Source organism: Acanthisitta chloris, unplaced genomic scaffold (assembly GCF_000695815.1).
Source record: "Acanthisitta chloris isolate BGI_N310 unplaced genomic scaffold, ASM69581v1 scaffold42188, whole genome shotgun sequence".
NCBI classification, from domain to species: Eukaryota; Metazoa; Chordata; class Aves; order Passeriformes; family Acanthisittidae; genus Acanthisitta; species Acanthisitta chloris.
The window spans coordinates 3,247-17,571 of NW_008689436.1; the positions used below are offsets into that span (position 1 = coordinate 3,247).

General features: G+C 42.3%; 1 protein-coding gene across 1 annotated transcript; it reads right to left on the minus strand.

Annotated features, from left to right (window-relative positions):
- Positions 1 to 403: 403 nt before the first annotated feature.
- On the minus strand, positions 404 to 13,752 carry ATAD5 (ATPase family, AAA domain containing 5; the record flags this gene model as incomplete). Its single annotated transcript, XM_009081389.1, has 22 exons — positions 404 to 482; positions 691 to 855; positions 1,975 to 2,804; positions 3,045 to 3,229; positions 3,954 to 4,134; positions 4,869 to 4,933; positions 5,178 to 5,271; positions 5,363 to 5,475; positions 5,658 to 5,828; positions 6,252 to 6,402; positions 6,513 to 6,658; positions 6,750 to 6,832; positions 7,596 to 7,692; positions 7,862 to 8,155; positions 8,344 to 8,497; positions 8,736 to 8,893; positions 9,321 to 9,502; positions 9,918 to 10,002; positions 10,463 to 10,601; positions 10,784 to 10,945; positions 11,679 to 11,766; positions 11,981 to 13,752. Coding segments are annotated over 22 exons (5,394 nt in total), but the record flags the coding sequence as incomplete, so codon positions are not given.
- Positions 13,753 to 14,325: the final 573 nt, after the last annotated feature.

Below are 14,325 nucleotides of genomic sequence, written 5' to 3' on the forward strand. Positions count from 1 at the left end.
AGCTGTTTATCACTTCACTGCAAACTCAGACACGAGTTTATTTGAACAAAATGGTCTCAGAAAAAGGCAGTTTTGCTGTGGAAGTTGTGGCAGTTGGTCACTATAAAAGAACTTCTTGCTGTGTGATACACAAACCCCAGAGAAAGAGAGCACAAAGTACTGTCCATGGGTTGGGGTTTGTGCATTTAGGACTGTAAATGCACTCACTGGACAAGCACCAGGCAAACCCACATCTCTGGAGAGAAACAGCACCACCAGAGATATACACATTATCTTAAATACTCATAGAAATTTAATATACAAATGGCTCTGAATATACAATCACGTGGTAGAAAAGGATAAACCAAGTATAATGATGGTGAGAATGTCACCATCAGGCACAAAGGTTTGTGGGGTTGGCAGTTCAAGGGAAGTCCAAAGACAGAGCATTGATCGTTTGCCTGGGAACTTCCAGATGAATCCCTTCAAGGTAATGCAAGAACCTATAACACAGAAAAGCAAAGGTGACTGTGAGGGCACGAAGTCATTTCCAGATAGGAGGCAACACTCCTGTTACTCTGAGAGACAAATGCTCACCTTTCTTGCCAAGGATTAAATAATCCTAGACAAGGGATTACAAAACATTCGACTAAAAATCTTAACTACCTTGTGTACCGAAACGGAGCAAAACTTAGGGAACCCAAAACTTACCTTCTCTTAGTCTTCCCTTGCTCCTTAAGCCTCTCAGCCCTGCAGATGCTGCGAAGAGCAGGGAGGTACTCCAGGGTGCTGGCTGCCTTGTTACCCAGGTGTGAGGGACTCCTGGAGAACACAGCTCTGAGGGCTGACAGCCTCTTCTCTGCCTTTTGGCCCAGGCTACAACAGAGGGTAAAGCTTGAGTGCTCTTGTCCAAGAATGTGCAGTCCCTATTCTGTTCCCTCAGGATCAAATCCAGGGGTTAGAACTGCTGAACACACTGATGTCCAAAGCTGCATCCCAATGGGTTAGATGTCTGCAGCTCTGGGCTCTCTGCTGCTTACACAGCACCACAGAGCTGCTCTGGGACAGGAGGGACAGTAGTTTGTTTGGCCAATTAACTGAGTGTAATCTGGGGAGCTCTGCACAGCCCAGTTAGGGACTGGGTTTGGTACATCAGTCACACAACACCACTGAAAGCATCTGTGCTGGTCAGAAACAAACAGCATCAGGTAACTGGTCCACAAGGTCAATGGCAAACCCAATGTGTGACTCATGAAGTATTGGCCAAACTTGGTCACACGTTGATGGTCAGATCCATCCTGACATTGCCCCTCTGGGAACTGACTGAGAGGAACAAGAGTCCAACCTACCTTCCTGTTCAGACACCTGAACGGGCTCTGGGGACCCACTGTGGCAGTTTCACCTATGATGGCTTGTTTATGTTCAGAAAACAACCTTTCAGACACACATTTGCTAGCATCAGTGTATCCTTTGTTCTCATACAATCTATTAAAGGTTGTTCTTCATTAGCATAAGTTGCTACAAAAAAATTTCTTTCAGTTTTGTCAGGTCTTCATCAAGCAACACCTACCAACACATTAACACAGGTTTAATGTCACCAGGCACTGGATGACAAATTTGCATGTTTAGTACTTGCAGGAGCCATTTCAGTCCATCTGTCTGCCCTCAAAAAGCCATTCCTGCAGGATTTTGTTATTCTTTTGGGGCTGCTGGTGGTGTTTGTCTATTTTTGAAGTAAATAGACCAAGACCATTCCTGAACAATGTTACAATCAGGCTACTCAAACAGAAAGCCACTTTTTGAAGAGTGCCAAGCAGTTAATATATGCTTACAAAAACAAAGTGAACGATATATTCCTATGTTTTGAGCCATCCTGACAACAGTCGTAGTGGTACAAATGTGTATGCACCAAATCTGAAACAGTCCTAGACTCTGTGAAATGCTTTTCTTGACAAACAACTGCATTATATTCCAGAAACATTAGCAAAGTCTTACCTTGGATCAGCCAACTGACCGAAGGATATGCAATTCCTTGTGTTTGAAACATGCAAAGTCAGTCCCTCCAGCTGATCACTCTCAGATGCTTTACTGGGGCTCAGAAAGGACTCCAAGTTTTGTGAAAGATGAACAGAACATTTGTTAAAACTAAGCGCCTCGATCGCTGCCTTGATCTCACTGCAGCCCTGGGAACTCCACCAGTCAGTACTCTCTGCACTGAACTCATCACAAAGACCATTTCTGACTTTGGCATTTGTCCAGTGAAATTCTTCACCTCTAGAAAACTCCAGTTGCTCCTTGGTGTTGGTGTTTACATAGCAGTCCAGGAAAGACATGTTCTCCACAAACTCACTCAGTGAACTCAGACACTGAAAAACAAGAGCAGACCTTTTCCCATTTGCTGGGGTTTGAGTTTTGACTTCTTTTTCTCCTTTATTCACCAGTTTTGCCTCCTCTTTGTTGATGTCAGCACATGATGGAGAACCATCTGATGGCAAGGTTAGGAATTCAGCTGAATAGTTCAATTCAGTATCAAACAAGTCACTATCCTCCAACAGATCAAGCCTTTTCTGGGTCTTTGTCTTTTTAGACCTTTTTCCAGGGCTACTTTTCCCAGAGCAACAACTCTTAGTAGATCTGTTTTTTGAAGAAACTGTGTTAGTCCTTTCAAGTATAGAATTAGAGGCTTCAGAGTGGTTCGAAAGAACTTGCACTGGTAAGGGAAGAATAAGTTCAAGATTATTGTATATAAAATCCACTTGCTTCATCTGGAACTCTGTGAGAAGCTGCATCAATTTATTCCATTCCTCCACGGTTGTGATTTTGTGCTGTGAAATAATTGTGAAAGATTTATTCATACATTGATTTTGTTAACAAACATGTTATTACAGAGAATCTCACACCCCTGGCTTTGTGTTCTGAGGTGAGGGACTGTTTGGCAGGAAACTGCCCCAGGTCAGATCCCCCTAATTCCTACACCAAACCTTTTCAGAAATGTGATTCCCAGAAGTTGATCCTAGTGACATAACACTCACTTATCTGACATACCCAGGCAACTCCAAAAATACCTTAAGAAATGTAAACAAATCTTCTGAAGGCAACAGGATGTTCTTAAGGCCAAGCAGTGTCTCTACACAGCCTGTGTCACACTTTGGAAGCTCCTGCACACATGCACCATCAGCTGGAGAAAAATCCTTGGACTCCTTAGTCTTTCCAGAACACGTTACATTATCTGCTTTACTTGTCTCCTCTCCTGCACAAAGAGAGCATAAATTATTTGAAGAAAAACAATGCCTCATGAAGTTGATTTTCCCCCTCTTTGCCTCAATTCCCTTTGTACAGGATCCTGTAACTGTCACCTCTTGCTGTGGTTCTGGATGAAAACTGACTGAAATGAGTCACCCCACTGTGCTGCTGTGGCTGTTCTGATCTGCCTCTCTCCCTGCTTTGCTTGGGACCTTTGAAGGAGTCTGTTCTTCCTTTCAGGCCTCACTAGTCTCTCCCTGCTGCTCACTCACACAACAACACCTGTTGGGGATCCTCTTCCTGACTCCTTTGGGATCACATTCCTGCCCTTGCTGCCTGTTTGCTACCTGTCCAAGTGTTCTCTTTTTTCAGTTCTGCTTCTTCTAGGTGAACCAGCTCAGCTACAAGGATCAAGGCTTGTAAACTGGGAGCTGAAGGGAAACTACTACTGGCTCCCTGCTTTGTCCAGTTTTACTACTCAGGAGGGGAAATGGAGATAGTTAAGTATCATAATGATGGGTAATAAACAGGTGCAATAAAAGTCAAACTTTTAGAACCTTATGTATAAATACAAAGCTTTGAAATAGCCAAAAAATACCTTCAAACCCTACCCAAATGTTTAGGAGTCTTACAGAAAGTTACAGTCTATTCACACATCCAAAAATGGTTTGATTTAATCAAATTCATGCTAAGATGGAGATTTTTTTAAAGATTAAATTAAATCAACCTACCCCGATGTGCCAACCATTTCTCTTTCAAGCATCCACCTCCACTTCTAACCCAGAACTGCAAGCAGAGCACACTTTGTCTGATATCACAGTTATTTGTGGCGAGGAGAGCAGCCAAGTCTTTCACATCTGTCCACAGGTTCTCAGCCAGACACAGAGCCTGGAGGTAACTGGCAGCATTTGTCTGAATGAGAGACACAGAGCACTGAAACCATCCCTGCCAGGCCCACTGCAGTGAGGCACACAGGAGAAAATGGTTCTACTTATGCTTGCAGTACACTTTGCCTTTTAATACAAAAGATTAGTTTATTAAATTAGATTACAGTTGTATTAAAACCTCTATAGCAAATCAGAACACCAAATCTATACAGTCCATGTCAGAGAATTACATTCAGTTCAGAAATTCAGCTCATTAAAAGCAAACACTAGCACAGAATCAAAGAATCAACCAGGTTGGAAGAGACCTCAAAGATCATCAAGTCCAACCCTACCGTGGTCACTAGACCATGGCACTAAGTGCCACATCCAGTCTCAGCTTGAAAACCTCCAGGGATGGTGAATCCACCACCTCCCTGGGCAGCACAGTCCAATGTCTGAGCACTCTCTCCATGAGTGATCATCTATGAAACGACATAGACACCCTAAAAACTAAATTAAGTGATGAAGTGATTGATGTTCTTATTGTAATTCTCAAACACTGAATTGTTAGGGAAATAAATCTGCCATCATAGTAAAATGACTTCTACACTTTAACATAAACACATTTACACATCCTGCACGAACCCTGCAAAAAGTCTCCTGATGAAACAGATCCACCACATCAGATAAATATAAAGTTACACCAACATTTACATTTCAGACTTAACTTCGCTGACATGTCCTTGCTTGGGATGTACCTGCATGTCCAAACACACTTACCAAGGAAGGGGTTTGGAAGTTGATCTCTTCAAAATAGCCATCAAACATTAAGTTGAAGGTTGGATCTGTATGAAGACATTATGTTCAAAACTCATTATTTCTTTATCCATGAGAGCATCCAGTGTCTTTATTCTCACATCCAACTTAGGCTTTCCCTCCTTCAGTTTGAACCCATTTCCCCTCATCCTGTCACTGCAGTTTCTAAGTTTTACGTTTAGGAGCTGTGCCCAACCATCACCATGTAAACCATCTCACCAAGAGAGGCTCTTCTGTCTGGGAGGCCTAGTGACTGTCACAAACACCACTCACCATTGGTGGTTAGAATTACAGGTCTCTTTGCAGTTGCCATGAAAGTCTTTATTGCACTCAGAAATCCTGCATCTTCCTCAAAGATGACATCTACCTACAGAAAGCAAACCAAGTGCAGAGTGTCAATAGCCTTAGCAACAGCTCCAAGCTGTGAACAGTCACAGTGTGTTTCACAGGAATTTCACCTCTTCAAAAAGAATGAGAGAAGTTGCACTTTTCCTGTTGTGTTCTCCTTCTTCTCTGTTTATTGGCTTCACTTGAGCATCTTTCTTCTCTTCAAGTGAATTCTGAGCATTTCCTGCAGATGGGTGAAGAAGTGAGCAGGAAGGAGGACTGAAACCATTAAAAAATTCCAGGTACTGGATTCAACTCCCCATGTATAAACTGCTTAAAACATCCACTCTTTTCTCCCCACAGCTCCACATACAGTGGAGCATTTCCATCTCCAAAGGTAACTAACTATCCAACAGGGGCACCTACCTTTACTTTTTTCTTGGGGTGTTTCTTCTCCATCATTACTTGTACATTTGGAAGAAATTTTGAAGTAGTTTGCAAGTGTTTTAGGGGCCAAATTTCGTTTTAAACCTCCTCCTTTTGGTGACAGTGGTGGTTTTCTTGGTGAAACAACTTTCTTAGGAGAATACATTTTTTCTGCAAGATATGTGTTCTATTAAGTTTCATCTGGAAATGTAATGTCAAACTGACATTTCTCAGGCAAATGTAAAGCAAATCTTAGTTTTTTAGCTAGTACAGGACAAGTTCACTGTGCTGATTTCTGCTTATTTCCCTTTTCTCACAGGGAATGTTCTGTTCAACCTTCTATTCAAGTGCCACAGCACTTTAACCACCACTAGGGACATAACACAGACAAGAGTCAGCATTTCAACAAAGTCATTATTTCATTTGCTGTGTAGTTCTGCTAACCAACAAATCACAGCCAGAAAAACTGAAATTTACTTTCTTCATAAAACAACTAATGTGCAAAATTCGTTTTGAGTTCCAACACTCTCTCCTGCAGAAACCACCCAAAACTCCAACCCACCAAACTCCCCCCAGATACACCCAGGAACTCACTCGGTGACTTGGCACTGGTGCAGCTGTTGAAAAAGCAAGGCTTGTGTGCATTAACACCCTTCTTGTCCACTTGGTGAGACTGAGTAGCTTCTTTCAGCTGGGACAGGATCTGCCTCCCACTGCGCTGGCAGGAGGCATTGACTTCAAAGATCTGCAGGGAGAGTGAGGGGACAGCAGAGATTGTGGACACCTCGTATTGTGACAGGTTTCCTGTCACTAGCAGGAAATAGGAGAGTGCACTGTGGAAAGAACTGCACCAACCTTAAAGCCCAGCTCCTGGGCACAGGCATACACTGCAGCAGTCTTCCCCACCCCCGGGGGGCCACTGATCAGGACTGTGTTGCAAAGGTTTAGCTCCTCCTCCAGATCAGATTTACTGTCCCTGAAGTCGAGGCTGCTGGAAGAATCTGTAGAATTATTGCAAAGAAAAGAAAGGACTGAGGTTATTTTTTTGCCAACTTTAACAAGAGATGAGTTATATTATAAGTCTATCAGCACCTTCAAGCTCTTTGTCCTCCTTTTCCCCTTTCTGATTTCTTTTTTCTTCCAGATCAGCTCTTTTTTTCCATTCTTTTAACCAACTATAAAAGGAAGGAACGGAAAAAAATAAAAGTTACTGCTGAATAAAGTGAACCAAATGAATATGGAACAGAGCCTCAAACTAGGGGACATCAGCCACTTGTTACCCCTCTCAGAATCTTAGCAAGTCCCTTCAGATTAAACCAAAATTGTTCAGGATTTGTTTGATTCTTTGTGAAAAAGGGATTCCTTCTCCACTCTCCATTCTATTAGCTGAGGGGTTTGAAAACAAGTCACTTGGTGAACTGCTTAATCACTCAGAGTTTGGTGTTGTTTTGTCATAGAGATCTTTCAATTCTGTGTAAGAGCCACAACAATCACTTAAACCCTCACAGAAGATTTAGCCGAAAGCACAACAGACTGGGTGGACTTGAGTGCTAAATTCCTGTCCTCAGGATCAGGACCTTGCTGGGAAGCATGGACAGCACTGCTCTCTCTCATTGTGTGTGACAAAATTAAACTTACTGAGGTCACTTCATTATTTCACTCTATCCTAGAGCCTAAAGTAGGATTTCCTGTGTTTTTAGGTTTGTATCAGCCAAGCTACTGAGGCCTTACTGTAGAAGCAACTATGACCAAAAGACCTTCCACAGCAACTTACAATTTGTTTCTGCAACTTGCTGGAAGTGACCCAAACCCAAACACATACCCTGTGTGGGTTATTCAAGCACAGTGTGAAATAACTGACTTTGCATCTTTGAGCATAATGAAGTACCATGATGGTTTGAGTTATTTTAAGAGTAGATCCCTGTTCCCACTTCTCACCTGTGTAGCCTTTCAATTTCTTTCTTGTTCCCTACAAGTTCACTTGAATCTTGAGGCTGATATTTTTCTGTCCAGAGCATGTCTTCCGTTTCAACACCTGGGAAAAAATATTAGCCATTTTTAAGCTCTTCATGCAAAGGAGCTGATCAAGTCTAGCAGAATGTAAAGACCAGATGTGACTTTTGCATCGCAGTGGAAAGTTGACATACATCACATAGAGATTCCCTCAAGGCAAAGAGACTCAAAACGAGACAGGAAATGTTTACCTGAAAGTGCATTAGGCTGTGATAAACACGGAGTGTCCTCAGTCACATCTGCTGCTTTCTGGGGCTTGTTTTTCCCCAGATCTGTGGCTTGTCCTGTCTCTGCCTGGTTTTCTCCAGACATGGGAGAAATAAGACTCCTGGAAGCTCTTGATTTGATTTCTGTCTCTGTACCTTCAATTTGTTTTCTTCTTTTTGACTTGCGTTCTTCCGTTTCTCTCCTTTTCCTCTTGGTTTCCTTCCAGCTGTCAGGATGTTTCTGATTCCCCTCAGGCTTTGCAGTGCTGTCTCTGCTTTCTAGGAAAGAAAAAAATTATGACTTTGAAAATTTCAGGCTATGCCATTACAACTGTGTGTTTGCTTAAGCCACATTTAAAGATTTTGGTCAAAATGACCTAAAATGCAGTGAGCAATTTATTTCCAACAACCATTCCTGCACTGACATATTCCTGGAAATTCCAGAAGTTCCTACAAAGATTATTAACCTTGTAGACCGTTTTCCAAAGCCAACTGTTGTGTTTGCTGTTTCAGAAACTTGTGGAAGTATTTTCTGACAGGAAATTGGGAATTAGAAGACATCATCTCCTCCAGTAAATCCTTCTTCAGTGTATCAGGAAAAGCTGGTCTGTGGCCTGAAAGCTGAAACACACACAAAATTACTCACAGACAGTAACAGGACAAAGGCTTTGCACAGCTGAAACTGGGAGTTGTCTTGTCAGACCCAGAGATTAACAAGAGAGAGAACTGCCTCATGTTAAGATGCAGAAAGGGAAAATCACACACAGAGAAATTAAAAATTCCAGATTCAAATTACAGGATTTTTTAAAAACAGAAGTCTAAACAAGGATCAAAACCATTTAAATTTCAAGGTACTAACCAGAGCTGCAGAACAATTCCCAGTTTGTTTTGAATTCACAGTGGAAAACTGACCAAGTGAGAGAGTGACTTTTGTGATGTTGGTGACTTCAGTGCTCAGTTCCCTCAGCTTAGTCAAGAGAGGACAGGATGGGGATTGCAATTTCCACATTGGATGACCTACAGAAGAACCCCCACGAAAACAAAGCAAGAGTAAACTTCCATCCTAGGGGAAAGAAATGAGCTCTTTTGTCAAGTGTTTTGTCTTTGTCAGAAGGAAATGGTTTCAGCCCCAATCAGCCCAACACAATCTTTATCCTCCAAACTAAAACCTGAAAAACCAACTTTCTTGGCTAAACATTAATAATTCTGCATGCTCACCCATATATGTAAACACTACTTTAGCACCAACTTCGTTTGTCAATTTTCTATTCAAAAACATCTCACTGAAAGCTTCGAAGTTTTGTTTTCTTACTGAGCCACAGGATAATGCAAACCCTCAGCTATTCCAGTCACAACAGCAAGTTCTGCTCTTCAAGTTCTTTCTTTTCTGCACAAATTTACTCAAAATCATATACATTTAGAGAAAAGCTTAACAGCAGCTTACAGTCATCCTTCTGCTGCACATGAACAACAGCCCTGAAACAGGAACCTGCAAGGGAATAAGCTTCCAGGGCTGCTGCTTTCCTTGCAATCTGCCTTTTCAGGGACTCTGGCAATCCACTCCTCAGGAATTCACGTTTGGCTCTGAACTGATCATCATCCTGAGAGTTTTCAGATGCATCTTGGCTTTAATGAAAAGAGAATTGAAAAAAAAACCAGAATTATTAGAACTTCCAGCTATGCGAGGGCTGAATTGAATCACATTCTCTTCCATGCCCGAGTAAGAAACAGTCTGGGAGAACTGCTACAAATCATTGCCATGTGCAAGTTCATGTTGAATTTGGTGTTAGAGAGTTTCAGTTAAATAAAGTTCTCTTTGCTTTTGTGTTTTTAGATGGAATCTGGGATTTCTTTCTAACCAGTCATCAACTCTATTTTCAGCCATCTAAAAGCTTAGGCTCAACAATGGCAATCTCCAAACCACCCCTAAAATTCTGCAAGCTGATTCACACTGCTCAGGGCAAACCCCATGAACACTGACATCAGTAAGTGTATTTGAACCTGAATTAAAGTATTTGCAGCAGCAACCTTGGAAACTGACCTGCCTTCATCAAAGATCACAACTGGCTGATCTGCAGAGTTCTGGTCACTTTTGCCTAGGCAGGAAAGTGGATGTCTCAGTTTCCCTGTAGGAAGTAAAACACATGACTAGATTAGCACTGACACAGAATTCCAACCTGCTGCTCTGCTCACTACCTGTTCCCTTCAGTGACATCAGGGAAACTGCTTTTCTTAAGGGAAAGCTGAGTATTATAGCAAAATTCAGTAGAGTTTTATTTTTCATTATTTCATCACTATCAATGTTATTTTCTGCAACATTAGGGAAAAATCCCAACCATAAATTAGAAGACAGCAAGACATGGTTATACTATTGACAGTTTTTGGAACAACCATGGTTTTCTCTGAAAGAAGAAATATCAAAGCAACTCGTGAAAATCACCTTTGCACTGTTAACTCCTACAGAAAGGAAATGTTGGAATATTATACCAAAAAACCAGAAGATGAATCCACTGCAAATGCAACTTTATAAAGTTACACTAGTCAATAACTGATAAAAACTAAACACATTCAGTAGAACACAATTACCTTTTGAGTTCTTCACAACCTTCAAGTTTTTTGACTTCTTCCCCAAAACATCATTTAAGTTCCGAAGTTTCTTTTGCTTCACACTCTCCTCTGCAGGAGTGACACTACTCACACTTGAATCTAAAATGATTACTGATTCCTAGAGGGAAAGCAAACCAAATAAGAAAGGAAACACAATCTTTCCTCCTTTACTAACAATGCAATGCACAGATATGCACCTTACTGGATTCCTTAGGAGAAATGGTTCCACATGAGAATCATTTCTGTTGCTTCAATGAATCCCAAACACCTCAATTTCCCCTACGAAATGCAGGGCCTTACCTCAGTCTGCTGCAGGTTTCTCCTCTCAGCCAGAGCTCTCTGCCGGGACGAGCGCCGCACTGGAGCTGAGTCCTCAGCAGCCTTTGACCTGCTCTGCTGCAGAGCCTTTGCCTTTTCTACCAGCTGCTTTGCTTTGGATCTGTTTTTGGAAGTAGAGTTCCTCTGTTAACAGAGAACAGAAGAACCAAACCAGCAATTAATAGCAGTATCTTCACTCAGTGTTTGGCACGTGAATAGAATTTTTCGCATTCATAAAAGGAGATAATTTTTACAAAATGTCATTGGTATCCACAAGAAAAAGAAGCAACTGACAGGAGAAGCAAACCAAGATGGTGTCAACAGTTTTCAAAGGGAGTCAGAGCCCTGTGAGGAGATCCTCAGCTTGTCCAGAAACAAATGAGATACAGGCAGTGATGTTAGGATTCAGCTGCTCTGTGCCCAAACACTGGCACAGAATCACACCTGAGATCACCAGGGCCAACCTTTGCTGGTCACTTTTGCCAACTAAACCACTAAGTGCCACCTCCAGTCAGTGCCAGGTCCCATCCTGACCCTGCAGCAGAGGACAGAGAGCCATCAGGCATTGGAATGGGCTTGATCTTGGAGGTCTCTTCCAACCTGGCTGGTTCAGAGATTCTATTCTGTGACATGCTATTTTATTGGGCTTTTCTGTTATGAAAAGGAGATTTTTACCAGTAAAACATGTTTTTAAATCTAAGGTACAAGAAATTCTCTTGTCTGCTGTCATGAATCAGAGGGATATTCCCTTTGCTCAGGGCAGCTGAGAACTGTCACACTTTATCACATTGAACTCTCACACAATACTGACCAGAACACAACTATACACATGGAGGAAATGACACAGCACTGACACACAAACTGTTACATGAATTACCTTTATGTTTCTGGAGCTAAACTCTTCATTTTTCTTTGCTTCGGCTTTATTTGATTTCGTAGTCGCATTGATACGAGTAAACCTCATCCTAATTAGGGAAAAAAGTATAATGAAATTACTACTGTTTAATAAAGGCAAATGTTACTCTCAATCTTTCGTGCAAAAGCCTTTAAAAATACAGTGGCCATGACCAGTATCCTTGCAGCCTTGGCATGCATTTCAATCAATGTATAGTCATATCTCACTTGTAAAGTATTTGCATAAAAAGGGCAAAAAGGTAAAATATACTTTAAACTGTTTACCTTATTGGGCTGCTGCCATCAAAGGGGACAGTGATCACCTCAGCTTTATACATGCTACTTTTCTTTGAGGACTGTTTGCTAGCTTTTGGGGTAGAAGTCTGTAGAAAGGCACTGAATTCATCTGCAGAGAAGGCAGTTCTAACCCTGGGCCTTTCAGGTGTAACATTTGTTGGCGTTTTGATTTTCTTCTGCCTTGAACTCCTCCGTAACTCACTTGCTTTGGGGCTTGATAAAATGATTACATCTAAGGTGTCTTCCACAGTAGCAGCATTAGCTCCTGAATCCTCCTCACTGCAATTGCTGGTGTTTGAGACTCTAGTTGCTTTAGGTTCTGAAGCCTGCCTCCTTGTGTTTCCCTTTTTCTGAACCTTTCTAGATCTTTTGGGTTTAGTTCTACTGCTTTTAGAACTAGAATGTGTGTATTTGTCCAGATAATCTTCTGGTACTCCGTTTTCTAACCAGTTATTTGCAGCGATGATGTCTTCATGCCCTTCTCTTTCTTTTGAAGACTTTGCTGTGGTTTGCTTTTGCCTTCCAGGTGCCTTTTTAACTCCACTTTTTGTTAAATCTGCTGCTGGCTGTCTGAATGCCTTCATAAACTGATGCCTTTCTTCCAGGGAACATTTAGGCTTCAAAAAGTCCAACCCTGCAGTCTCCAGAACAGCCAACTCCAACTCCTCTTCCTCAATAACTACATTAGACTTTCTTTTCTGAGCCACCAGTTCGGTTTGCTCACTCTCCAGGAGGGGTGAGCTGCTTTCTCTTTCCCCTGCACAGCCTTTCTGCTTCAGGAAAATGGAAGCTATTTTCCTGGAGCCTTTTTGCTCCTTACGCAACGGAGACAATTTGGGGGGAACAGAATGAACCTGTGCAAGGACAGTCACTGTCCTGTGTGGCAGCTGTTGGGATTCCTCACACCTCTCTAGGTCAATAATACTGTCACTTCTGTCCATTTCATCTGCTGCAGCAGAAGTGTCCATTGTTGGCTCTGTGTCTTCTTCAACACTACTTTCTCCCTGACTCCTCAGGAAGTCCTCAAAGGACACTGTTACTGTACTGTTATTGGCCTGTGATGTGCCATCAGCTGTGTGAACCTCCAGACTGGAATCACCAACAGCAGCACCACACTCTGCTGCTGAGGTTTGTTTCTCTTCAGTTTCCTTTTCACAAGTTTCATTCATCAGGTTTTCAGACGAAAACCTTTCAGACAAATCCATATCTACTTTCTGCTTCCTTTGCCTTGGTTTTCTTATCCTATTTTTTGCTCCATTTGTTTCAGAACTCACATTTCTGGCTTTTTTTCTGGAGAAGGCAGTGTTGGAGAAGTTCTCCTTTTGCACATTATCTTCTGCTAATTCTCTGGCACATTTTTGGTCAACTAAAGTACAAGCAGCAATAAAATCATTACTCTCTTGTTGCAGTCCTGTTGTGACTCTGCTGTCATCACTACTGATTTCTGTTTCATGGTCATTCTCAGATCCTTTAATCTCTTGTAGCTTATTATTTAAATTAACTTTCCTCGCTTTCCTCTTCCTCTTTAAAGATGGTTTAAAAGATGATTTACAGTCCTTGTCATCAGCATCCAACAGTGCTTTATCTTCTCCAGCTCCACCTGGGAATGCTTTCTCAGTTACAGATGTCTTCTTAAAGTAATCCAAGATATTGTTGGGCTTTGGTGGCGACAAAGGTTTATCCACTGGTTTTGCTAACGGTGAAAAATACCTTGTGATGGTCTCAACAGGAGAATCTTCCTCTCGGCGCTTCTTGCATGGCTGTAGAAAGTACAACACGGACCTTAGTTTTAGAACACTTCAGGTGACTTAAAATGGCAACACAAAGCAGTACAGTATCTGTGTTAGTGACACTAGTGTCACACGCCCCGGAATGAGGACTCTGCTGTTCGAAATAAATCGAGACCCTGTTCTGAAACCTTGAGATGGTCAGAGAGGAAAGGGAACACAAGGGCTTCAGAACAGCTCTGCAGAGATTTACTGATCCTGCACTTCAGAAGGTCTAGGTGGGTTCACACGGATTGGTAACCCTCAGGTAACTCCCCAGGGTGTCTGTGGAGCACTGAGCAGGAATTCCAACTCGGAAACGTCGGGTCCTGTCTACCTCAGGAAGGCAGAGTCCCTTTAAAGGCGTACTTAAGGAAAACGGATACAGAACAGTTCTTATCTCGTGTAACAATTGAAACCATGAAGCAGCGCGGAGGGCTCCGAGGAAGACTTTGTCTCACAAAGCCATTCAGAACTCCTAGTTCACCGCGAGCTGAACCCTCACGCCATCACCCCGCGGGGCCCAGAACACCGGGGGTGCCTCGGGGCCAGCCCGACAGCCCGGGC